General features: G+C 52.5%; 1 protein-coding gene across 1 annotated transcript; it reads left to right on the forward strand.

Annotated features, from left to right (window-relative positions):
- The first annotated feature begins 4,488 nt into the window (after positions 1-4,488).
- Positions 4,489-20,427, forward strand: ETS2 (ETS proto-oncogene 2, transcription factor). Its single transcript, XM_037042967.1, has 10 exons — positions 4,489-4,654; positions 8,622-8,693; positions 11,018-11,129; positions 12,213-12,332; positions 12,685-12,885; positions 14,255-14,338; positions 15,297-15,521; positions 16,383-16,646; positions 18,329-18,447; positions 19,368-20,427. The coding sequence occupies exons 2-10, from the start codon at positions 8,622-8,624 to the stop codon at positions 19,581-19,583; spliced, it is 1,413 nt and encodes a 470-aa protein (XP_036898862.1). The 5' UTR covers positions 4,489-4,654; the 3' UTR covers positions 19,584-20,427.
- Positions 20,428-23,788: the final 3,361 nt, after the last annotated feature.

Raw genomic sequence — 23,788 nt, forward strand, 5'->3', positions numbered from 1 at the left:
GGTCCTGAACCTTTCTGGCACCAGGGGCCGGTTTTGTGGAAGATAATAATTTCACCGATGGTGGGTGGGGAGACAGAGGGCAGGGAGTTGCGTGGTGTTGGGATGATTCAAGCACATTACATCCAAGCTCACTGGCTGTACAGGCTGGCTCCTACCAGGCCTGGACAGGTACTGGTCCTCGGCCCAGAGGTTGGGGACCCCTGCTCTAAAGTGTTCTCCAGTTGTTTGAAAATTCAGCGCTCAGGCCCGGGTATTTTACCATCCAGGCCAAGAGGATGACACTGAAAGAAGGCAGGGCCCCTAGTGACAGCCTTGGTCTTGACCCCATCCCCCACTTAGACCTGAAATCCTGCCTTAGAGTGTACAGCAAAGCAGTGATCAGAGAGGCTGCTGGGAAGGCGGATTGAGCTCCCCACCGTCCAGAGAATTCCTATTTATCACACGCGTAGACGGTGTGCCGGGCACTGTTCTAGGTGCTTCAGAAACATTAACTCACTTCATCTTCAGGCAGTCCTTGGCAGAAAGGTCCTGTGGTCACGCACATTTGACAGACAAGGAGACTGAGGCCCAGAAAGGCTAAGTAACTCGCCCAGGGGTTCACAGCTGGAGAGCCAGTGAATGGCTGAGCCAGGACTGGACACCAGGGTGTCTGATCCCACAGGCTGCCCTCCAGAGGGAAAGACCTCCGCTCCACCTAGTTATCGTGCTCTTAGGCCCACAGACGGCCCGGGGGACGAAAGAGGCCGCCCACAAGCTGAAAAGAATGACAACAGGCCCTCAGGAAAAGGCTTTGACTTCTAGGAAGGCCCCATGGCTGCTGCTGCCAGGATTGAAAAGAGGAGGGTGGACACAGCCAGCTCTTGGGACCACCGTTTGGAGAGATGGAGAGGCTGCTAGGCAACCCTGGGGCAGCTAGGGATTCCTGGTACCTGTTGGGGCCTACAGCTGGGCAAGAGCAGAGGGCCAGATGGACCTTACACGTGTTGCATGGACACCTGGAGGTGAGAGGCGGGGATGGGTGAAGGGGTGGCAGCCTTGGGGGTCGAATAAAGCCTGGCTTGATTCGTTCCTGGACCCCAACATGTATCAGTGGAATACCTGCTACTTCTGAGCACCACTCAGTGAGTCAGGGTGAAGGGGCAGGAAAGGAAACACGGGTGCAAATGTGCACGAATTAAATCATTTCTGCTTCTAAGTGTGTTCTTCTCTCCTGCAGCGCCCCCCTCCCCCCAGCAGGATTTCCAGAGTCTCGTACCTGTGTGATTTTAACTGTCCTGGGCACTTCAAGGGCCGGGATGAAGCTTTACTCATCTCTGTCTTCTCAGTGGGTGACACTGTTTGCTGAATGAAGAAATTATACAGCTCAGGCCAGATGACGTCTTTAGTTTGCACTGGAAACCACCTGGAACTGTATGCCAACTATTGATTGGGATGTCAAGGGAAACACAGACATGTTTCTAAGGACACGTTTTTGCTAATTTTTAAAAGGATGACTTGGCAAGCTAATCATTTTTAATAATTATGCCTGGAGTCCAAAGAACTCTTTATCTGTAATTTACTCCCTGGATATTTGGTATTTAAACGCAACACATGCGCATCCTGGGTAGTGTCCCCTTTCCTCTTGTCCAGGGGCCTCTCTCTTTCTTAAGGGAAAAGAGACTGCGGTTGCCATAGGGCATCGGATCATTTCATCCTGGGTGGCTCCTGTTAATTTCCTTCTAACGCCTTCGACTTTTGATTTTGAAGCACAGGGGCTGTACTTTTATTAGGCTTAATTTACTGTGAAGTTTGGCACTCCTTGTGAATCAAGCCATAATCGTCAATGAGTAATCACAGGCTTCAGCCTGGCCAAGGTCTTAGTTCAGCTGAGTAACTAGGAGACATCTAATAGCCGGAAGGTGAAAAATGTTAGGAAGACCGATATCGCCCCAGAACCACGATAAGCCATTTTATTACGACCGTTCGACCACCCAGGCACACAGGGGGTCGGCCAGAGTGTAGGACCGAGGGCAAGGGCGCTGCCTGGATGAGCCCAGGCCTCCTCAGAAAGGGAGTCAGGGAGCGACAAGGAAGGGCCTGGGTGGGAGTTAAGAGTCCAAGCTGGCTTCTGACTGTGGCTCCCTCCCCCTGTACCTCTTCCAGCTCTGGCGTCTGTGATCTGGCCACATAATTTTCTTTTTTTATCCTTACCTGAGGACATACTTATTGATTTTGGAGAGGCGAGTCAGGGGTGAGGAGAGGGAGAGAGAGAGAGGAAAAAAAAAAAACATTGATGCGAGAGAGAAACATTGGTTAGCTGCCTGTCATAGGCACCAGGACTAGAGACCAAACCTACAACCTAGGCACGTGCCCTGAACAGGAATTGAACCTATAACCTTTTGGCTTACGGGACAACACTCCAACCAACTGAGAGGTACACCTGCTGGGGCCAGCCAGAGCATTCTCAACTGGGTTTCACACACCACTGAGTGGGTAGGGATGATGGTTTCTCGTGCATATGATATTTTTTTTCAAAGGGTCCCTTTCATAAGATGCTTTCAGAGGAGAGCTTGGAAAAAGAAACTGAATAGCTATGTATTTTGAGCCTCTCTACCATGCGCTCAACACTGATAAATTCTTGACCTATTTGGTTCTAAGTCGATTGTTCATCTCAGCTTGATGATAAAGTTTCCAGAATCACCTTTTCTTCTACAGAGGAGAAAAGGAGCCCACGGTTTAGTGAGTTACAGCAGAAGAAACATCGGCTGTCAGGAACGGATTGCCTGCAAACCGCAGAACTCTCTTTCAGATACCTTTCTGCTCACATATGTTGGAAGTGACTCAACGTAAGCCAAATGCCCCCACCGCCCACCTCAGCCTGTACCAGCCCCTTGAGGAGAAATGATGTTTTCCCAAGGAGTCACTGGACTTCAGTGACTCAGCCTGAAGCATCCCACACTAAACCCCCATGAGTGCCAGAGAAGGTGCGATGGCCAGGCAGTCCCATTTTGAGCAAATGAACTTGACCCTGTGGCTGTGGGCACCCAGCTTCTCAGACACTATTGAGGGCTGTTGTGGGTAGCCTGGAGGAGAAATCCTCCATTAGATAAAACTGCAGCCTAGAGGAGTCTGTCTTTTCTGCTATTGTTAAAAAGTAGCAGACTCTTCATGTCTCCATGGTAACTTATTATGGATCTGGGTTCCGTTTATGTTAGTCTTTGCTGACCAATCTATGGCTTGTGACTGGGGGCTTGAATATACACTGAGTAGCCATCAGAATGCATTCAGTGCCCTGGAAATATCAGTGCTGGTTGTACTGAGTCATTCTAACCCTGCAGACCCCGCCGTTGACCTGTGCAATGATGGTACCTGGCGACCCTCAGGCACCTGGAAAACATTAAGGTACCGGTGGTATCCGAGTAACTCTGGATTTAGGGTTGCCATGGAAACCCGAAGTCCTGGTAACAGAGAAGGAAGGCAGTTCGTCCGGTTTCACAGCACTGGGTCCCTGAGATGTGCCAATTTTTAGTCCCCTGACCTTGCTTAAGCTGGGCTATTTTATTTTCTATCCACCTTCAGGAATCTGTATTTTCCTCCAAAATATTGAGAATCTGACGTGAATTTGCATAGGGAGTGCACACACACTTCTAGCCACCGACTCAAGCACTTTCTGCTAAAAATGGAAACTTGGCAGAATGTGGGCAATGGTTTTGACCGTGGGTGGTAATTACACGTTTTATGACCCGGCAAGTTATTTACTCTAAGGTTCAATTCCCTCATATTTAAAGTGGGAACAAGAAGGCCTTGGAGATGAACTGTGCGCCTTAGATGGAGTTCAGGTTGGTTACAGCTGAGGCATCACTCAACTCTAGGGGGCGCCACCCACATGGAGGCTGTGGGAACCGGGCTGCCTGGAGCAGGGTGGACTCAGCCCTCCAGCAAAGGGCCCGGTTCGCTGGTTTATCATCTCATTCACAGTCTTTTCACAATAAGAATGATAAGAAATCAAAGATCTAGGAAGACGTCCCAGAATGGGGCCTCTAATTACCCAAGCCCTGAGGCCGCTCGGGGCCTCCAGCACCCCGTATTTGACGTTAAAGCCTCGCGACTCGGGGAGACTCTCTGCCGGAGCTCCCGCGCACACGATTGCGCGAGGCCACCGCACTCAGGGCCCAACGAGGGAGTGACGGAGGCGGGCGGCCGTAGGGCGCAGCAAAGTCCGGGCCGGAAAGAGCCGGCTCCGCCCCTACCCCACCCCCGTTGCTTTCCCTCCTCTTCCTCCGGTCCCTCGCCTCCTCGCCTCCTCCCCCCATCCTTCTTCCCTCCCCTTCTCTCTCTCCCCTCCCCTCTCGATGCCCCTCCTCCCGTCCCCTGAAGTCTTCCCTCCCTCCTCCCCTCTCTCCCCGATCCTGAAGAGCTCGTTGCGAAGGGACCGGGCGGGTTACTTCCTCCAGCGACGGTGCGGAGCTCAGTGTAGCCGCAACCCCGAGTGCCCGGAGCCCCCCGTTCGTTTGCTCGACTGCCCGCCCGCCCGCCCGCCCGCCTGCCCCCCTGCCCCGGCCTCCCGGAGCGCCCCATCCGCGCCTCGGCCCCTGCCCTGCCGCGATCGCACCGAGAATCCCGGGCCCGAGCAGCTGCTTCCCGACCGCGCGCCGGCCCTGCCAGAAGCGGCGCGGTAAGAGCTGGGTCCGGGGTGGGCGGGCCGGCCCGGCGCGGGCTGGGGGTATCCGTAGAAAGCGCCCTCCGGCGCCCGCTTCTCTCCCCGGGGACCTAGAAGCCCTGCTGGGGACCTGAGTAGCGCAGAGGTCCGTACCGCCGGGATCCAAGCTGGGTGGTGGCTACTCCTAGGATTCGGGGGTCGCGCGTCTGGGTTCCGTGCCTCTTCGGGCTCGTGTTGCGGGTGGCTGGGTGGCTTTGAGGGCGGTCGGGACGCGGGGCCCACGGTAGGGCGCGGGATGGGCCGGGTAGTGACGCGAGGAGCGTGCTGCGAACTTGGGCCGCGGCCCCCAGGGTCGCCGAGCCGGCTGGGGCGGGCGTGCACGCCGGCTTGTTTCGCTTGTTATTGTTTTTAAAAGGAATGTCGAGGGCCTGGTGGGGGTTCTTGTCTTTGGGCACCCGGGGTAACCTGATTTCGCAAAAGGGGCTGGAGGTACGCAGGAGAGGGTGTCGGAAGGGGCTCCAGGGCGCCCCGGTTTGCGGGTGACTTACCGGAGCGCGCCTGGCCAGGGAGGATTGCGCAAATACCTGGGAGACTGCGGCTCCCGGAAAACGTTGGGCCCCTGGTCACCTGCTCGGCCATGTCCAGGGCCGGCCCAGGGCGGCTTGTGCGTCCTGCCTCTAGGACGAGACCCGCGCTAGCGCCCAGGAGTGGATCAGGGCCCTAGGGCCCTGCGAGTCCAGGAGCCGGAGCCTGTCGGGAATGGGGAGGTGGGTGTGATGGGCTGCTTTTATTTTCTCGTTCTTTAAGCATTTTTAATGAAGGGCTATCGGTGAGCGTTTGTGCATTGAGGTATTTTTTTTAAAGCACAGGAGACTTTTTATATTGGCCTGTATTCAATTTCAAGGTAGCTTAAAATAGTAGTTGACGTGCTACTTACTTAGAAAGTAAAGAAGTGAGCAGTCCCCTGTGGAGATAAGGGTAATTTATTTTAATTCACCACTGAGAGACTATGTTTGTTCCGGACAATGGAAGCGCCTGTGCGCCATCTGCCTGCCCACACCACCACCCATCAGGGAGATAAATCTCCGAGTTAAGGTTTATTAAAATTCTGAGTAATATCATAGTACCGTAAATGTTAGCACCGGCAGTTCTGCAGGGAAATATCAAACACTCATTGTTGGGATTAGTCACTCCTCTGGCTAAAGTGATAACTTTCAAAGGGAAAAAGCACACCGACCTTCAAAACGTGTATTGGGCGGTGGGGGTACCTGTTGTTTTCAACTTTCTTTCTTCCCCCCCCCCCAATTTACCTAAATACAAACCTGTAGTCTAATCTCACATAACTGATAGCTTGTTCCCCGGAGGCTGCGGCTGTCAGGCGAGATCTGCTGTGTAAAGTTTAACTGTCCTCAGCACTTAGATTTCTGCCCTTTTCCTCTTTTATTCTTTTTTTTTTTTAATTTGTTCACAAGCTGCAATCCAAAGGTCAACACCAAAGGACCCAAGTTTAAAACTGATTTACATGGAGAAACTTGGCCGGCCTGCCACCGCAAGGAGCCCTGTTGAGTCTGATAAGTGAACGAGCTCAAATTTGGTTAGTTCTGTGTCTGCCTGAAGCCACTCTGCATAGTCCTTACAAAACAGATTAAAAGCTGACAACAGAAGAATTCTCTTCTGTGGTAATTACCACTCTTTCTGTGGGGGTGGTAGGCTGCCTTTTCTCCCAAGTGTTTGTACACAACCCCTCCAGCCCCGCTCCCCACCTCCATGGAGCTTTCCATTGCCTGCCACACCCATTCTCTATCTCTGTGAAGGTGGGACACTAGTCTCCATTTCCCAAGTCACCAGGTGTCTGCACACCAGACCTGGAAAAGGAAGCGGGCTCAGCATTTTGGTCTTCGGTTTGAGGCTCGTGTGTTTAATCCACAGGTTAGCAGGACTTGGTCCACTCAGGTACATGACAGGAAGCTCCTAGCTAAAGCAGCATCTCACACCAGCAGGGGCCCTGGTCTGAGATCTGCGTGCTGAGGCCTGCGGGGTGCAGCGGGACAAGGCCCGGGCCCCACCAGGTTGTCCTGGTACACAGGGATGCTCGGGTCTGAGCCACCCTCCACGGCCTTATGGTCTGCGCTGCGCCCCTTAAAAGCCCTGGTAGTAGCTGTGTGACCCCAGACAGGTTCCCGGAGGTCTCTGGGCCTCACCCTGGCACATTGACTTCTCAGGGATGTCTGGGAGATTCAGTGAGGTCAGCAGGGACGGTCCCCAGCTCAGACTCAGCCCTCAGGGAGGAGGAATCTGTCATGGCAGCCATCATCAGTAGTGAATGTTGATTCTTGAGTGACTCAGGGGGCCCGCAAAGTGGAGATTCTGAGCAGAAGTGGCCACTATTGGTCCAGGACAAGCCTGGACTCTCCCCTACCCTTCCCAAGTAGCTCCCCAGCCTCCCTGGCCACTAGGGCAGTTACCTGCACTCTGAGGGTTTTAACAGCCCTGTGCAGCCCTCTGGCCTCCCGGAGACAGACACTTACCACCTCCCTGCCTTGGGGGGGGGGGGGGCAGGGTCATGTGTGTAGGTACTTGTGCGTGTGTGCACGTGCCCACGTGCGTGTGTGTTGAGTTGTTGGAGACTTCACTTTAGCCATAAGATTGATCATGAAGGAAAATCAAGAAACCACTAAGAAACCCAATTAGTTACAGTAAACTGTGCTATTGGCCACCTCCAGTGAGCGCTGTCAATTGCACAATATTTTAATTACCTGAAGGTCTTAGCTGCAACGGCGGGGAGCACCCAGTGGAGATGGGGGGGGCAGTTAGCAGACCCTGCAAAGTTGCCTTGTGGGCCTTCAGTTCCGTGGCCAGCGACTAACCCAGGTAATTTGAAAATGAGTTCTAGTTTCTCTGGTTTTTTATCTAACACTGGTGGCCTTATCTAGGTACCTGTCTCACTTATTAATGTGTAATTTACCTGGCAGAGCAATTATGTTTTAAGGCCCTGAATAAGTTCTTGGTCTGTTACAGGATGGCCCAGTGCAAGCCAAATATGTAACTATAAATTTTCTAATTGCCACGTCAAATATATGAAGTAGGTGAGCTTAATTTCAGCATATTTTCATTCACCAAATATATCCAACATGTTATATAAACATGCAGTAAATATAATGTTATTACTGAGATTTTTTACTTTTTTCTGCGAGATCTTTGAAATTGCGTGTGTGTGTTACCCGCAGTCCCAGCTGGGTGACAGGCGCTCAACGGCCACACGTGGCTGATAGGCACCCCGTCGGGCAGCACAGGTCTTGGGTCTCGTGCAAGCCGAGATGCTATCAGAGCAAGCCGGGCAGACCTGTGATTGGAGCCGCCTCTGGAGGACATGCACAGCTGTGCGACACAAAGCAGCCATGTTTGGAGCTGGTGTGTTTCACACGGGACCAGGAAGAGGGTTTGGTCAGAAGCAATGGTCCTCTCTCTGATCTTCCTGGGCTGGGAGCCCCTCCAGTACGGACAGGGGGGTGCCTCAGGGCTCCTGTGCCTGCTTCCCGGATCTGGAGCTGCCTGGAGCTGCCTGGAGCTGCCTGGGGTGGGCCCTCTTCGGTGCCCCTGAGGCTCCCGGGTGGAGCTGCTGCCCCCTGGCAGACGGGAGGTGGCACCTCCCCAGGCCCTTCTCTCTCCTGTCACAGAAGCACACAGGCTGCCTTAGGAGGCTCTGAGCAGCCACAGAGAGTGATTTGATCTAAGTGGAATTCCGTGGGAATCAGCGCATTATTACTTAACTCCTTAAATTGCAGAGCCTTTGTGAGCAGGACTTTTAAATAAGAATTCCTGGTGTTTTGGTTCTGAATGACCGTTGATGGGTGGAACTTGACAGCCTCCCCAGAATCCGATGTCTGTGTAGCTGGGCAGCCCACGAAGATGCCTTAGATATGTAATACTTGACTTGTTGCCTCTGACTCTTTATTTTCCTCTTCCTTTTTTTTTCTTGAAGATGAATGATTTTGGAATCAAGAACATGGACCAGGTGGCCCCTGTGTCTAACAGTTACAGAGGGACACTCAAGGTGAGTGAGCGAAGTCCCAATGAAAAGTTCTGTTATACAGTTTGGAAAGCTCAGTCTCGAGGAGGAAAATGAAATAGAATAAAACTGGCTGGGCTGGGTCCCAAACAACAGGCTCTAGCCCCAGTTTTCAATTCACTGGCTATGTGTGACTCTGGGCTGTTTGCTTATTAATCTCTCTGGGTCTCGGTTTTCTAGTCTGTAAAATGGGCATCCCGATACTTATACTATTTGTCCTCCAGGATACAAACCCCATTTAATTTGTAGAAGTTGAGGCTTCGGTCGTTTGTGTCTGAGACACCCCCCCCCCTCAACTAGGTGAGAAGGCCTATGGTTCTTGGTCGGACAGAGCAGGAGTTTCCTTGGACCAGGGAGGGCTGTTTCAGAGGTGAAGCAGAATTGTCCGGGAGAGGCAAGCGGACCCCGCCGCTGCTTCCACCGACCTGGCCAAGCGCACGGGGCAGCTGTGTGCATGGGAGCCGGACAACAGATGAAAGGTGAAAGGCTGTACCACACACAGGTCATGGAGCTTCTATCTTAATTCTCCCAGGGAGCGCTCTGCCGTGACACACACGGGTAACTTCCCGTTTGCCTTCTCCTTGTTTTTAGCTTTGTGTCGTAAACATATCTCAGAAGCAGCAGTTTGAGGTGGGCCTCCTCCAAGTCTGGCTGTATTTTACCCTGGAGGTCACTGTGAGGTTATTTGTCTGATGGGACCCAAAGAGCCAAAATGGGTCGGTCCTTTCTCCAGGATTAGGTAGGTCATCCAGCTGTGGGCTAGGGAGCTTTCTTGTTGGTTTGGTCAGACATTTCCAGCCTGGCAGAAACTGGACAAGCTGTGATAGTACCAACTTTAAAACCACACCCCTAGGAAGAAAAATTCTCCTGCAAACTAAAAGATTCGTTGGTTTTGTCCGTGCGATTTCTGGATGTGGGGGAGAACAGTCCCTGGAATTGAAGTGTTGAAATACCCAGCACGAGTGGGTCTTGTCTTCTGACTTCCTGATTTTTTAAAAAAAGAACTTGCTGTCAGTGAAGGAAAGACATTTCTTAGTCACTTGGGCAGTGCCAGTAGGGATTTGAAAAGTCGATTGGATATTTTCCCCAAAGTTAGTTCGAAGTGATAGATCCGTTTATAAACCAAGACGAGTATTTCGTACTTGCCTATTTGGTTTTTCCCTCGACGCCTTGGGTCCTGAAGGGCCGGGCTCTGTCCCGGGACTCATTGCCAGGGGTGTTTGGCCCAGTCCCAGCCTCCCCCCACCCGCCGCCCTCTTGTGTAATCCGTCCTTCTGCATTTCTGAAATGAAAGCACACAAACCCATTGTATCTGTAAGTGTGTGACCCGTTCTCTTCGAGATGACTCAACACGTGTCATTGGATTACATAGGACCTGGGACTTCCAGCTTATGTTAGAAAAGTGTAATCTTTCTTCACATTTTTTCCTTAACGAGTCGGGCAGAGGTGACTCAAGGCCTCTCTGTTACTCGGGGACGAGTCCCACGCTAAAGGCTATTTTGTTGACAAACGCTGGGATGAGAACTGGGCTGTGTGGGGTTTCATCTCCGGGCACCCCTGCCCTCCCTGAAGGAGATGGTTTTAACTTTTCGGCTGTGTCCTTTGGAAATCCTTCACCACCGGTGATTGTGGGATGGGGGAAGGGAGGTTCTTTTTAATACGCTTTACTTTTATAAAAATGAACCTTAAGGAACTTTCTCACACCTTTTACTGTTTTCTGAACCATTGGAGTGGGTGAGGAAAAACACCTAGTTTCAGTAGAAGTGTGTCATCGTGAACATTTCAAAAGAAACGTATCTACGGACCTTTTATGTCCTCGTTTGATTTTCGGTGTTCGTTCAGCCATTGGCCTTTCATTTTAAACACGGTGACCTCAAGTGGCTTTGCCAAAGGTCGTTTTTCTCCTGCCCGAGGCCTGACTGGATTTCTCTCTGATTATGTCACGGAAGGGCCAGGTGTTCGGGCCAGTCGGCCTCTGAGACCCATCCCAGCACTGCTCTGGGATTCTGGTGTTCTTAGGATTGTTTGCATACTTTATTAACTGAAGTGGAGGAGGCCATTGAAAATGAACTCCCAGTCGTCCCGACTCTGCGAGGGCGATTTAATGACCCAGAGTGACAGGGACTCCTTTTGGTCCCATGGGCCATCCCAGAAAGCTGCATGAGTCCTGCCGGTCCCTTGCAGGAGCGGCTTCACCGCAGCCAGTGTGGTCAGGGTGCATTGGTCAGCTTGCCCGAGGACCACTTGGAAAACAGGTCATTAAGGAGGTAAACATTACATTTCCATCTTTTTTCCGCCCATTGTTGCAGCGCCAGCCAGCCTTCGACACCCTGGATGGGTCCCTGTTTGCCATCTTCCCCTCCCTGAACGAAAAGCAAGCTCTCCAAGAAGTGCCCACGGGCTTGGACTCCATCTCCCATGGTAACTAACGTGTTCCCCGGGTGGACACGTCGCGCGTGATTGCCCAGAGCAGCTCCTTTAATAAAGAGACGACAGTCGATGAGCCAGGAGTGTCGGTGTCTTGGGTCTTTGGTGCCAAACGCCTGAGGGAGGCCCTGGACCAGAGACAACAGTTTTCCTCTCCAGTGGGTGTGAGGATTCTGGCGTCTTCCCTGCCGGACACTCCCCAGGGAGGGCTGGGGTCCTGCTGCAGGCACCCTGCCTCAGACCCTGGGGTTTCCACCAGGGTGTCTTCAGCCCGCAGCTCCCAGGTTCACTCGGCAGAGCAGCAAACGGGGCACATTACAGCGCACCCCAACTTTTTATCCTGGGTTCACAGATCAGCCCCCGGAGGTTGGGGGCCACAAGTGACTCTCGCTAATCCTTCCCCATCTGTTTTTACTTCTCGTGTCATGTGTACCCTTCAAAGGGGGCTGGCACGTCGAGAAACGCCTCTGCAGTTGCTATGAGAGAGTTATTCGTTGGAGGCATGCCAGAGCTTACTTTGTTGTATGAAGTAGGTGCTGGGAAATACAGTCCAGAAAATTAATTAAAACACATGTGCTTGCATCAGCGTGCCATCACGTGACAGTCATTTATCATTCCTGAAATTGCTGAGGGAGCCCAGAGAAGACCGCTTCCCAGTAAAAACTGGAAGTGTGCCAAGCTCACGGGCACGGAGGCCTGTGTGTGTGTACGAGGCTCCGAGTCTCTGCCTGCTGCTTAGTGTAATGGAATTGGCTTCCAAATGATGTATTTACAGTCCCTGAAGCCTTTGAGCCAAAAGTCATGTGTTTGCTTTCATTGTCTAAAATTTTCAAATGGCCTTCACTAGGCATTTTACCGAGGCATAACATTGTAGATTGTTTTTTTAATCAGGGATGTTATGAGATGTCTGGTATTTTTTCAATTTTTGTCCAAAAATATTTTGCTAATATTCCTGAACCCCTTTAAGGAGTCATGTCAAGGTTGGAGATCAGAATCGTTCTTTTCTGAGAAGTAAGATTTCTCCCTGCGACCTTGCCAGCTATGGAATCCTAAAGTCGCCCCGGGGTTTCTTTCCAGATGCGGCCAACTGCGAACTGCCCCTGCTCACGCCCTGCAGCAAGGCCGTGATGAGTCAGGCCTTGAAAGCTACCTTCAGCGGCTTCAAAAAGGAGCAGCGGCGGCTTGGCATCCCCAAGAGTAAGTGCCTCTTGCCAGGCTGCTTGCCAGGGTCTGCTCTGCACTGGTCAGACGGAGCTGACCGCCGTTCCTTGAGATGGGTTATTATTTTTCGAGCTTTTGTGGAATGTATCTTGCAAAGAGTGGCAGAGATTGGGGTTCACCGGAGCCAGTTTTGATTTCAACCCAGTCAGCCCAGGGCTTCAGCCAGGACTGGTGTTCCCATGTTAGAATGTACCTGGGGGTCTGGCTCATGCCCTTGGCCTTTGGTGCACGTGTGCACTTGGTGGGTGAATCAGCAGTGACTCCTGTGGTTCTCCCACCTCCTTCCATTTATTCCTTCCGTGTTCTGTCCTTCCTTCCCTCCCCATAGACCCCTGGCTGTGGACGGAGCAACAGGTCTGCCAGTGGCTTCTCTGGGCGACCAATGAGTTCAGCTTGGTGAACGTGAACCTCCAGAGGTTCGGCATGAACGGCCAGGTGCTGTGCCACCTGGGCAAGGAGCGTTTTCTGGAGCTGGCGCCGGACTTCGTGGGCGAGATTCTGTGGGAGCACCTGGAGCAGATGGTCAAAGGTACCAGCCATGGGCGGGAAGAGCACGCGGCCGTAGGGTGGGAGGCCCAGATGATGGGAATGGCCTGAAAGTGCCACGGGCGAGGGTCACGTGGGTGGCGGTAGATCTGAATCCACCTCAGTGCGCGTGTAAGGCGTCGAGTGTAGCCGAGGGGCAGTCGCCTTAGTCACTAACTCGTTGGCTTTTGCTGGAAGACACGTGTCAGAGGGATGACGCGTTGGCTTAGATGCGGAGGCTTTCAAAGAATTCCCCTGGTGTGTGGCTCCCCTTCCAGAACCAAAAGAAATGAGCCAGCTTCAACGAAAGGGAGTCTTTGTTCAGACAAACTCCGTGAATTCTACGGTAGATTTTCCTAAGTCCAAATGGAGTCCAACAAGTATATGGTTTTCTTTTTTGGGGTTTTAGGTTTCTAAACAAATGTAGAAGTAACTGATAGGTGTTTCCACGCTGATACATTATACAGAAACTGGCCACCGAACAAAGAACTCTTAACCTATAGAGAGAAAGTCTTGATTCAGACCCTGTAAGAGCATGGAGACCATTGTTAAAAAGACAGGGTTAAAAAAAAATGTGTAACAAGGGATCACGGAAGTGAAAACTTTAAGAAAACGAGCCCCTTTGTAGGGTTCAGGCAAACAGGCCTCATGTCAGTGAGCACTGAGCTGCACACCTGCTGTGGACTCAGAATTTTCAAAATAGGAGTCAGCTCTTTTTAGTTGTGGCTTCTGAGGGCCAGGGAAGCTTGTTTGTAAAGACCCCCAAAGGCTCCTTGAACTTGGACAAGTCTGACCCGACAAGGCTCAGGGGAGGATCTGTTTGTCGCAGGTTGGGCCTGTTTGGCCATTCCTCGGGTGCGAGTCTGGGACTGGGTGTGCGGGTGGGCGTGTGGTTCCCTGTGTTTGTAGGGGGCAGACAGACACAGAGCCACACACCTTTCCCTCCCCAGGTTCCTAGGCACAGGCACCCCTCTGTTGCCCACTTTTCGTGGTGGGGGGCATCTTTCAGAGGGAGGCGGGAAGGGAGTCTGTGCAACTCACCTGCTGTCCCCAGCTCCTGCCTGGGGCAGGTGACACCCTGCCAGCATTTCACCCTTCGCTGGCACGTCTAGGTCCTCCAGATGGTACAGTAGAAAATTTAACTTCACCTGTGATAGCGCTCATGTTGGAAAACTTCCTCTACTTGTTGAAAAATGCATTGCTGTCTCGTGTTTTTAAATGGATGAGATGGCTTGGAACACTGTCAGATTAAACGTGAACCGTACATGCGTCAAGTTGCCCTGAAATAACCATACACAGTAATTCGGACAGTCACTTTTTCTCCTGTGTTGTTTTGTTCCTGATTTGCAATGTTACTCTCTCCGGTTCCTTAGAAAACCAGGAAAAGGCAGAAGATCAGTATGAAGAGGAGTCCCATCTCAACTCTGTTCCTCATTGGATCAACAGCAATTCATTAGGTCAGTCTGGGCTGTGCCCCTAAGATCTTGGTTTTAAGTCGTCCTGTTCGAGGACGGCCCGAAGGCACCGTCTAGGCCTGCGCTGACCCATGTGGTAGCCTTTCGTGGCTGTCAAGCTACTAGGGCATGAGATGTGGTTGGTCCATGTTGAGATGAATGGTAGGAACATAATGCACAGCAGATCTGGAAGCCTTACCATGAGATGAAGAATGTAAAACAATAGCTCCTTCCTAATTGCAAAATGATTATGATTACCTGCTCAGATGATCATTGATATCGTAGGTCAAGTAAAATTTTCCAGTTTCCCATTTCTTTTTACTTCTTAAATGGGGCTGCTAGAAAATCGACCATTGCCTAGTGGCCGGCACTGGTCCAGGCCACTCACAGAGGGAGCGGCGGGACGCAGTGAGCTGGTGGCTGCGGATGAGTCTGGTACACGGGATGAGAGGTGGTTAGCAAGACCACGTGTGCTCTGAGCTTTGGGGTTGAAAAAGGTGTCAGGGACTTCAGGTTCTCCCTCTGGCTGCTGACACGGTGAAGAGCATAGGTTATGGGCAGTCCCCCCCAGCCAGCCAGGGCACAGGGGACTGGATATGCCACTTAAAGGCACATACAGGGGCACATCACTTTGAGCCTCAGCGGCATTGGAAGCCAGAAGCGCCAGTGACCCAACATTCTGAGGGAAGAGTGAAAGCGCTTGGTGAGCGAGAGACATAGTACCACGAACATGAGCGTGGCACCCTGGGCCAGAGGCAGTGGGCACTTTGGAAAAGGGCCTGTGAGGCTGGGAAGATGAATGGTTTGAAAACGGAGGACTTTGTGGAAAACCCACGCATCAAAACCCACGTGTCCACCGAGGGCTGGCAAAGCCGGGGCCTGCAGAACCGCTCGCGTTCCATTTGGTGAGAGGTGTAGTACGGTCACCTAATGGCTCCACTGTTGCATGACTCTGTTCTAGGGTTTGGCGTGGAGCAGACGCCATATGGAATACAGACGCAGAATTTCCCCAAAGGTGGGCTCCTGGACAGCATGTGTCCCTCCACAGCGGCACCCGGTGGCCTGAGTGCCGAGCAGGAGTTTCAGATGTTCCCCAAGTCACGGCTCAACACTGTCAGCGTCAGCTACTGCCCCGTCAGTCAGGACTTCGCGGGCCACGGCTTGAGCCTGATCCCCAATGGTTCCGGTGAGAAGGGCTCCCAGCCCATCCCTTCAGCAGGCTCTTGGTCCAAACCCGGGAGCCACGGTCAGACAGCGACACGGGCTTCTCCGTCCATCATCCTGTGTTTAGCTGGTGGAGGAAGCCAAGGACTTGTCCTTCAAAGGGACGTTCAGTCACTGCCACAGACGCCTGACTCACTCAGCAGGCCTGTCCCCCCTGTGTTTCAGGCTGCGGGCCGGGGGGCCTTGGGTGAACAAGATGCAGTGAGGGCCTGCTGTCCTGAATAGATCCCTCCGTCCAATGCGATATTTGGGGGGCGGTGTTAGGAATCTAACATCCCTTTTACAGAGATGTATGTGCACGGCGCACAAGCTGCTGGGCACGTAGCTGGTTGGGTTTTTACAAGCATGCAGCTGAGTAACAGCCGCTCCGGTGCAGATGGGTTTCTGGCCTCCCAGAAGGCTCCCTCGTAGCCGTTCCTGAGTCAGTATCCTCCCCACCCCAAGTGGAAATGATCATAATTTTTCCTGGCTTTGAACTTGATATAAGTGGAGGCATGCTGTATGTTGTCTTCCGTGTTTGTCGCTCCTCGTTATGTCTAAGGCCCATCCGCGGTGTTGGGCACAGCAGCCCATGACCTTTGTTGCTGCCGTGTCAGACTCCATCCGATGAGGCTGCGCTCGATGGATCGATTCAGTTGCTGGTGGGAGGTGTGGCTGTGCTGCGCACACTTCTAAGGAGCAAGCCCCTCGGTCGGAGAGCATTAGGCGTCTGAACGATTCCGCACCAGCAGGGGCGGTCGGCAGCGCTGCCGCCGTCGGAGCGGGAGAGCTACACGCCGTGGCTGGGCGCGGCATTGAGTGTGCGCCCCCTTGTCTCCGCCAGGGAAGGCCGGAGACCCGGACGCCCCCGAGAACGGCAGGGACGGCAGCTTCGAGAGCTCGGACCCCCTGCTGCAGTCTTGGAACAGCCAGTCGTCGCTGCTGGAGCAGCGGGTGCCTTCCTTCGAGAGCTGCGAGGACGACGGCAGCCAGGCCCCGGGCCTCAGCAAGCCGACCATGTCTTTCAAGGACTACATCCAAGAGAGGAGTGACCCGGTGGAGCAGGGCAAACCGGTCATACCTGCGGCCGTGCTGGCTGGCTTCACAGGTGAGGGGGTGTGCCACGCCGGAGTCCGGTCCCCACCCCACCCCCACCCCGTGCCCTGCCCTGCCCAGCACAGCCGTGTTTACCGAGGGTGTTTCTGGTTGGCGCTCATTGCCTCTGCACTGCATTTGACCCACGGGGCTTAATCCTGGCTCCAGACAAGCTGTGTCTGAACTCTAAGGAGGCCGGCCTTGTGGGGATGCCCTGTACTCAGCCCAGCGGTGTGGTTGGAGACCAGGCTGCTCCCGCCACCTGCGCTCAGCCTTTCGGAGAGGAGGCCACGGGCCGGTGGAGGCATTCGCTCTGACTCACCCAGGCCGGGAATGTCAAAGAATGTAAACCGGCTCAGGGAGGGGCAGCCAGCCGGCCTCAAATGACACGGAACTGTTCGCCTTGCCTTGCTGCTGAAACCCATCTTGTGTGCAAGGTTTGGGCAAGAGCTATTCTAGACAAGAGTCAAATATTAAAGCTGTTTTTAGAAACAAATATTTCCACCACTGGAGCGAAAATAGAGATTTTTTTTCAACTGCTTCATGTGTCCTTAAATGAGCTATTTTGACTATATATAGAGCCACTGGGGACTTAAGAAATGCCTCCTCACAAGAATCTCATAGGTTAAAATAAGAACAGGTTGGCATCATCCATTTCTTTCTGGTGGGTAAAACAAACAGCCATGGAAACGTGTTAAAAATACCCAAAGCGTGAGTGGGGAGTGGTGTAGATTTCACCCTTGGGTGGTCAGGGCGGGATAGGAAAATAAACAGCCGTGGGGTTGGTGGTTTTCATCTCAGGGTTGGTCACCTGCCCGCTCGGTGTGGGCAGCCAGGTGTGTTGTTGGTAGGACAGCCCACCGTGGCAGGGAGGTGACCCACTTTACAGATGAGGAAATGTGCTCAGGTGACACAGCTGCCTGGTGACACAGGCAACCAGCCCTGTCTGGTTCCAGAGCTCCTGGAGCTTCACAGCCCAGCCTACCCGCCGACAGCCTTCGTGTCTTAGGGGACAAGTCCTTGGTGGGCGCATGGTCCAGGGTGGCACCAGGCCTCTGAGCTGTGTCTTAGGCCTCGTATTTTGAAGGTGCTTCTTCGCAAGGCACTGGTTCTAAATGCTAATGAGGAAAAGGCCCATTGAGGGCACTTTGCAAAGCACAGGCCCGGCACACGGCTGGTGAGGCCGTGGATGCCACTCCAAATGCCCAGGTGGGTCTGGACACATCTGAGTCCTGGATTAAGTCCTTTAGCCACCGTCATGTGGCCAGAGGCTGCAGCGCAGGATTCCACGAACAACACGCCTCTTTCTGTGGTGCAGTGCCCCGCCTTCCTCCGCCCGTCCTGACCCGGCATTTGAAGAAACACATAGTGCACAAGAAGGGACAGTGACACAGGATGACGAGTTTTGAGGCTGAGAGTTGGTAGCCTGGAGTTTTTTCCCAGTTAAGCTAAGCCCAGCATTCAAGGGCCCACTGACCTCTTTTTTGGGAGCAGGAGGCATGGACGAAGACCCCTGTTTGGTGTCCAGCCTCATCACACCAGCCTTCAGGACTGTCACCAGCACCTGGGGTGGCCCTTCCCACCGGCACCCGGAAAGGGGGCACGAGTTCCTCAGCCTATTTGTTTCTCTGGGGTGGCTGAAGCCTTGCTGTGTTCTGAGTCTGTAAAAGCCTGTAACCCGGCCCTCTCCCCCAGGAAGCGGGCCCATCCAGCTGTGGCAGTTTCTCCTGGAGTTGCTCTCCGACAAGTCCTGCCAGTCGTTCATCAGCTGGACCGGTGACGGATGGGAGTTTAAGCTCGCTGACCCCGATGAGGTATGGCCGGAGCCCGGGAGATCTTGGGACTTTCCACCCTATTTTCATCCCTTTGGTTTGAAAATTTGGTTCCCTGGGACGAAGGGGAGCTCTCCTGACGGCGGGGGAACCCGGGTATGGCCCTGGCCCTGGGAACAGGTGTGCCGTGTCTCTGGGCCAATGCTTGGGTGTAGACCAGAGTTCACCGCCTTGCCTTGTCATTGAGTAAAAAGGGTGCAAGCGGTAAACTGAGGCTCTCTCCTGACCGTGTGAAAAACCCTTTGGGAAACTTGCTTCCTCCTGTTGGGGGAAGCCGAGCCTCGTAGCCCGAGGCTCGCTCCCTGGCTGGGCTTTTCTGTGCCCCTCAGCTGAGCTCAGCCGAGCTGCCCCAGTCCCCACTGGAGGAGAAAGCCAAGGGCAGGTCCAGACCTGCCCATCGGGACCGCATTAGAGAAGCCCTGGGTCTCTGACTGATCCAGCGCAGTCAGGGTCCATTGTCCCCTCCTGCTCCCGTCCCCTTGGGAGGCAGAAGCGTTGAGGATGGGGTAATGTCACATGGCTCAAACCCCACTCAGCAGTTGGCCCTGTGTGGGACTCAGAACCCAGGAGGTAGAGGGAGGGGACGCAGCTCTTGCCTTGTCTCAGAACCCTCCATTCAGAACCCTCGGCTTCCAGGAGGTTTTGTTGGAGGGAGAGGCTTGGAGAGTCCTGTGTCAGATAGTGCTGTGGGTGGGGCACCGCACTCCGCTCCTCCCTCTGTCCTTGGAGAACCAGCCGAGGGACACAGTGCCCTGGCACACTCATCTGTCTTAAAACAGGTGGCACCTTTGGGGTCCTTTAGTGGGCAAGTTCCCCCCGTGAGCACACATCAGGGGAAAGTCATTCAAGCTTTCTTAACTGCCCAGTGGAATTGAACTGGTCTGCGTCCATGTCCACTGCAGGTGGCCCGCCGGTGGGGAAAGAGGAAGAACAAGCCCAAGATGAACTACGAGAAGCTGAGCCGGGGTCTGCGCTATTACTACGACAAGAACATCATCCACAAGACGTCGGGGAAGCGCTACGTGTACCGCTTCGTGTGTGACCTGCAGAACCTGCTGGGCTTCACGCCCGAGGAGCTGCACGCCATCCTGGGCGTCCAGCCGGACACGGAGGACTGAGGCCCCGGGGGCTGCCCATCCCGACCGACTGTCCCCGGGCCCCTGCCAGGCCGACTGAACACTCCAGGGAAGTCGCCGAGAAGCGGTGGCCTTACTTCGTCGGGAAACCGCAGCTCTTCGCCCAAAGCAGCGCGGTGCATAGCTTCCGCAGCCTGCGGATGGGAACCGCTATTTATGGTGCAGTCGAGTGACCGCGGCCCCACGGGGGCACGCTCCGAGCGGGTCGTGCGGCCCTGCCGCTCAGGCTAGGCTGTCGGACATTCTCCGAGGAGCGAACACGTCGTGGACACACATGTTTTTTAATTTTCTTCGGCCTTTGGCAACCAGGAATCACAGAAGCAAAAGTGGCCTCTGTTTCAGAGGCAGGAGGGGCCAGGAAGCAATGTACCATTTCGGAAGTTGGTTTGTATATATGATTGTAATCTTCTCATTGTTATCAAAATCCTCTAACAGTTCTATTTAACAGAAATTGTATATTGTAATTTAAAATAATTATATTACTATATGTGAAGTAAGAATGCAATGTTTATTCCGTTTTTCAAGAGCACACGCGGCATTTTGCCAGCATTGAATCGGCCACAGCCGGCGAAGAGAGTTTGTAAGATTTGTATTATTTACCTTTACTTTGCCTACAGGAGTAAGGTCTAAGAGGGTTAATTAATCCCTGGGGGTGGGGGTGGGGTGTTTGTTTGTTTTGTTTTGCCCGGGTTGTATCAGGCAAGGACTTTGTACATTTGGGAATTTTTATAAGAAACTTAATGTTATTATCTGGGGGCACATCTGGCCTCTGGTTTCTCCTTTAATTGTAAAGTAAAAGCTATAAAGCAGTATTTTTCTTGACAAATGGCATATGTTTTCCATTTCTATGCATGCCTTTAACTCGGTGGATGCACAGAGTTTTTTTCTGGATTCCATTGTGTCTCCCCCACCACTCACCTCCCTGACCGCCGTGCCCACCCTGTGCCCTACTCACCTCCCTGACCGCCGTGCCCACCCTGTGCCCACTCCCAGGCCCCAGGTGATGCTGGAGGATGGAAATGATTTTGGAAATTTGCGACTCCTTTTCAGAGATCAGGAGGGATTTCCGTAGCAGCTATTTTTACTGTAAAAGTAATTCACTTGGGAAAAAAAAGTAAGAATGCTTCATTCTCTGTCTCAGCTCCACACAAAGTCGAACACTGTGCAGGGCTGAAGGTCTGGTGGGGAGGGGGAGCCACGTGAACACTCCCAGACATGGACGAAGCACACCGTCCCGTCCGAGTCCTCGTTGTCTGGACACCACGCTGCTCCTCTGCCCGGCGGCCACGGCAACGTACTTTCGTTCTTACACTTTGGACGCAGAACGCCCAGAGGCGCAGGGAGTAAGTAAGCGTGGTGGGGAGGATGCTTTGAACTCCTCCGCATGAGGAAAACCTTCTGAGCACCATGGAGACTTGCAGCTGTCTCTGAGATGCGCCTGGGTCAGCGTGTATTCCTGGCCTTCGAGAATGGTCCAGCCCTGGGGATTGGCAAGTGAGACTTTGGCCCTGAGCAGTGTGAGGGGACACCTGGACCCGTCCATGTGCTGAGACCTCGTGCTTGGCCAGAGGGGAGCCGAGGAGGGCGGCGCTGCCTTCAGAACCACACGAGGCAGCTCCCGGTGTCTCGAAACAGGACGTTTCTCAGGCAGGGCCTCGGATGTCTGTCTGTCTGTCACGTCAACAGACACATGACTGGGAACACGCTGCAGCCAACCCAGATCTCAGCCGCCACTCATTTTGTTTGGGGGCAGACCACACAAAACCAATGTTTAACTTCTTTTCCTGACCAAGTCGGCAATGTCATGCGGTCGGACCTAAGAGTGACGGGAACCGAAGTCCCTTATAAACCTCTGACATGGAAATGGACAGAACTTAAGTAGAAAAAATTTGTAATTTGGCCGTTTCTTTCCCAAATAATAAAGTATTTTGTTTATATAAACTCCTCCTGGTAAGAGTCAGTCTTTGTCCCCACCCCCACATGGAGCAGGGAGGGAGGGCGGGGAGGGAGGGCACTGCGCCCAGGGCCACAACGCTCCGAGGCTGTCAGCCCTGAGTCACACACATCTCTGTTTAACCGATTTTACACACAGCTGCCTAGTAAATTATGACCAAGCTGGAGCCAGCTGTGTGCCCTCCCTCAAGGAATTCCCCCGAAGCGTTCGTTCCTGACCCACGAAAGTTCTTTTAAGAAGCCTTTGGAATAGGAAGGTTCAGGTCCTGTCTGCCGGGGTGGGGGAGGTAGCAAACCTACAGAAGAGGTTTGGGGATGTGTACATCCAAGAGCGTGAGGCTTTGAGTGAGGTTCCAGGACTTTGGCAATCAAGGCTGCGACTCTCCTGAACCCCTGACCTTGCTAACACACCTTAACAGGAGAGAGTGGTGGACCACTCACTGCCCTCACACCCCTCCTCCCAGCTCCTTTCCACTCTGCAGGAGTGAGGATGCCCCAGAACTCTGATGGTTCTCACTGGTCCCTCCAAGTTCACTTCAGGGCCAAGTTGGCAGTTCGAACTTGGTCGTGATGGGAGTATTTGTACCACAAAATCAGCAAACAGTACAATTGAGAAGGGCGCCCCCCGCTCCGTCGCAGGGGCTGGTTGTTAAACATTTACCAGCACACCATTCACTGGTCAGCAGTGTTTACCACCTTAGAAATTCGCACACTTTAAAACGATTCATTTTTAAAATAACATTAACGTTTTTATGAGAAATAACTTTTTCTAAGAAGATGAGAATGGCATTTTACAGGTTGCCTTCTTCCAAATGTATCACGTGATACATTTGGAAGAAAATTAGGCCTCCCAGAGATACGTAACTTGATACGTAACTTGGAAGAGGGAGGGGAAGGTAATAACTTTCAGATAACTGGATATTGCTTCATACCACACCTGAACTGACAAATTGCTTAAAGGTTAATTGCCTTTGGAATATGAAACCATACCTATTAACTCTCCTATCTTGCACTTTGAATAGATTTCTGGTCTGTCTTGCACTTTGAATAGATTTCTACCCCAGTGGGATTTTGTGACATTGTGCATTAGTCACATGGAAAATGTTGCTTCAGCATGTTGGCACATCTCAATACACAATACCACGCAATTGCGTTAGTTACTGTTACCGCCAGTTTCATCAGCAAAGCACCGGGAAGCTATCAGGCTCACAGGGGCAGATACAAATTCCCCCAAATTCAAATTTTTACTTGGAGGCTCAAATTTTATCGGCAAAAACTACCAAGTTTTCTTTGAAGTGACAGCCCTCTTTCATTTAGTACTTTTGAGGAAATACCTGTCAAGCACCCAAGTCTGAATAAATAGAATTTGCTGAGTTGTTCCTTCCATGAAAACGATGTCCATGAATAAAGCAGGTGGTTCAGCTTAAAACTCAAATAAGTTTATTTGAAGATAGTATAATATTTATTTTACATATCAAATTTAAAATAATACAAAAACATTATTTCTAATTTTTTATTTTCCGGTGGCAGTCGACGTGCAATGTTATCTTCCTTTCGGGTGTACAGCACAGTGATGGGATTGGCACACCTTCCCCGGGGGTCTCCCTGACAAGTCCCGTGCCCACCCAACACCATGCAGTTGTAATATTACTGTTCATACTCTGTAGCTACACAAGTTCCTTATGTTCACTTTTCACGGTATGGCCCAGAAATGAAGAAGGTGCGTATTCACTAAGTCAGAAAAAGTTCGTCTTCACCGCTCCACGTAGGACGTCTCCACCAGGGTTCTGGTATTGCCCCTGCAAGTTCAAGGTGGTGAGGACTACGGCGACCGCTCGGTCACTCCTCAGTGTCTGCATCCGGCAGTTTCTCCCGCCCTCGCTTTTTTCATACCCGTCAGTGCAGATGCCAACACGGCAAAGGGCAGAAGTATCCCTGTTATCACAGACATTGTTCTCAGCTTGAGGGTCCCCCTGAAAGGCTGGGGGCACCCCCTGAAAGAGTGCCCAGCCATCAGGGGACCTCACTGGAGAATGTTCCAGAAAGAGAGGGCCCGGGGGAACATTTTTCGTTTTCCTCTCTCTCCTAGCGTCTCTGTTTCCAGTCTTTTCACAGGCAGTCAAGAAGCTTTTCTTTTTTTCATTTACAGCCAAATCATCGTTTGATGTTCTGTGTGATACATTTCATTGATGAAGGGGAAACTGGACTTTCTCAAAGTCCTCTTCCACCCTCCA

This window comes from Sturnira hondurensis, unplaced genomic scaffold, assembly GCF_014824575.4.
Source record: "Sturnira hondurensis isolate 20B ecotype Veracruz unplaced genomic scaffold, ASM1482457v3 Scaffold0003874, whole genome shotgun sequence".
Classification (NCBI taxonomy): Eukaryota; Metazoa; Chordata; class Mammalia; order Chiroptera; family Phyllostomidae; genus Sturnira; species Sturnira hondurensis.